This window comes from Poecilia latipinna, unplaced genomic scaffold, assembly GCF_001443285.1.
Source record: "Poecilia latipinna isolate Pla-1442-1.1 unplaced genomic scaffold, P_latipinna-1.0 Scaffold1997, whole genome shotgun sequence".
NCBI lineage: Eukaryota > Metazoa > Chordata > Actinopteri > Cyprinodontiformes > Poeciliidae > Poecilia > Poecilia latipinna.
In genome coordinates this window covers 66,881-68,995 of record NW_015114613.1, presented here as the reverse complement: position 1 = coordinate 68,995, position 2,115 = coordinate 66,881, and the positions used below count along the sequence as shown (strand labels likewise).

Here is a 2,115-nt window from a genome sequence, read left to right as displayed (position 1 = left end):
TAAAGTAGTTCAGTTCAGATAAAGTAGTTCAGTTCAGGGAAAGTAGTTCAGTTCAGTTCACATCTTGTAAAGTAGTTCAGTTCAGGTAAAGTAGTTCAGTTCAAGGAAAGTAGTTCAGTTCAGATAAAGTAGTTCAGTTCAGATAAAGTAGTTCAGTTCAGTTCACATCTTGTAAAGTAGTTCAGTTCAAGTAAAATAGTTCAGTTCAGGGAAAGTAGTTCAGTTCAGTTCAGGGAAAGTAGTTCAGTTCAGTTCACATCTTGTAAAGTAGTTCAGTTCAGGTAAAGTGCTTCGGTTCTGGTCCATGACGGCCTTCAGAACCATCTGGGTTCTGACTCAGTCTTGCTTCTGCTACTAAAAATATCTATTCTGTAATTCATTATTGCTGATTAGTCAAATTAGACAAACGGATTTAATTCCTGATTCCCAGAAAGCGAAGCTCGGTTTTACGCATGCGCTCCAGCTCACCTCCAGGTTCTCCAGCCGCTCCTTGAGCCCCTGCATGGTTTTTCCGAGGCTGTCGATGGAGTCGTTGGGGTCCGTGGGAACGTCCCCCATCGTGTTCTGCTTGTCCTTCCCCCACGCGCCCCCCTTGCCGGACTTCCGGTCGCTGGCGGCCGAGGCGCAGAGGGACAGCTTGGTGGTCAGCTCGTTGATGGTGCCCAGCTGCTTGGAGATCGTGTCCTTCTGCTGGACGATGGTCTCCCGAAGCTGCATGACGGTGTTCCGCAGCTCCTCCTCCTGGCTGCCGGCACTCAGGTCCGGCAGTAAAGTCACCGGGCAGCCGGCGTCGCCGCTGATGGCCACTGCGCGGCAGATGTACCGCTTCCCATCATCCGGCTGAGCGCAGATTAGCGCGCAAAAGCTGAGAAATCCGCACCAGAGAGACAACATTCTGGTTCCCATGAACAGAACTGTCCTGCAGGAACAGAACTCCGAACCCTGACCCAACAAACTCCGGAGCTTGTCTGCGTAAAAGCCGGTCCGCGGGGGTTCTTCCGGCGGCTCCTCAGAGCAGAGCTGTGGAGCAGCGGCCGGGAATCCGATCAAGTGTCAGGCTGCCGCTGAGAACCAGCTGGTGCTATTTCTGGCGCAGAGAGCGCGCACAGCGTGGCGCTGGATACACAGCTCTGAGCGCCAAAGCGGATTACCTACAAGGTGTCTGTGAAAACGCGCTGATTGGGCAGAGGCGGCCGACGTCACGGGCCAGATAAAACCACAGTTTAGTGTTCATTAGTGAAGACGCGACAGGTGATCCACTTCCTGTCCAGAGAGTCAGGTTACCATGACAACGCGGAGAGAAAAACCATAAAACTCGGAGAAAAAGCCTGAAAATCCACATACTGACAACAGGGGCAGCCCCCGAGTCACAACTGCCCTGGGCAGAGCCCCCGCATGGGGCCCACAAAAAACACAATCAGACCAAAAGATGGTGCTGTACGTGACTGCAGGCCCACAATGTAGAATATTACAAAACTTTAACGCAAAGTGATTCATTTCACAGCCTGCTGCTATCTAGACAATATTAGTTATGATGATTCCTGCTTGACGAAAACATGAAAATACAGGTGTGCTGTGGTGGCGCAGCGGTTCAGCACAACCCACATATGGAGGCCTCAGTCTTGGCCGTCGCAGGTTTGATTCCCGGCCTGGTGACCTTTCCTCCATGTCTTCCTCTTCTCTCATTTCCCACTTTCCTGTCAATTAACTATCAAATAAAGTCCACTAGAGCCAATAAAACATGAACACATGAAAACATGAACACATGAAAGCATTACGTCCGACCAAAATCATTCAAAACAGAATTACTGTTTGAATGAGAAGTGTGTTTCATACCAGCTGTAAGGTCCAAAAGCTTCTTTAAATCTGACAAATGAGCCCAACAGAACCTCAGCCCCTGTTGGGTGCCGCCCTGGGCAGAGAGCCTGCTGCTGTTACAGAATGCTACTAGCAGTACAAACACACAAAAACCTGCTTAACGTCAGAACCAGAACCAGAACCGGTCTCCTATCAGGAGCCACATGTTGAATGGAGGCAGCAGTGAAGAACTACCTTGTGGTTCTGATCCTTTGGGCCCGGTTCGCTGTGAGCAGACGGAGAAGCAGCAGCTCCACC

The 2,115-nt window shown here is 50.5% G+C and overlaps 1 protein-coding gene across 2 annotated transcripts in view; it reads right to left on the bottom strand.

The window, feature by feature from the left end:
- The window catches only part of LOC106935666 (neuronal pentraxin-2-like), a 15,108-nt gene extending 13,870 nt beyond the window's left edge, over window positions 1-1,238 (bottom strand). The window contains exon 1 of one of the 2 annotated variants that reach the window (XM_015016241.1): window positions 469-1,238. In XM_015016241.1, coding sequence (XP_014871727.1) covers window positions 469-906 — 438 coding nt within the window. In that variant the 5' untranslated portion in view covers window positions 907-1,238. The remainder of the gene's footprint in view (window positions 1-468) is intronic. The other variant, XM_015016240.1, reaches the window with a different exon arrangement.
- Between the last annotated feature and the right edge of the window lie 877 nt (window positions 1,239-2,115).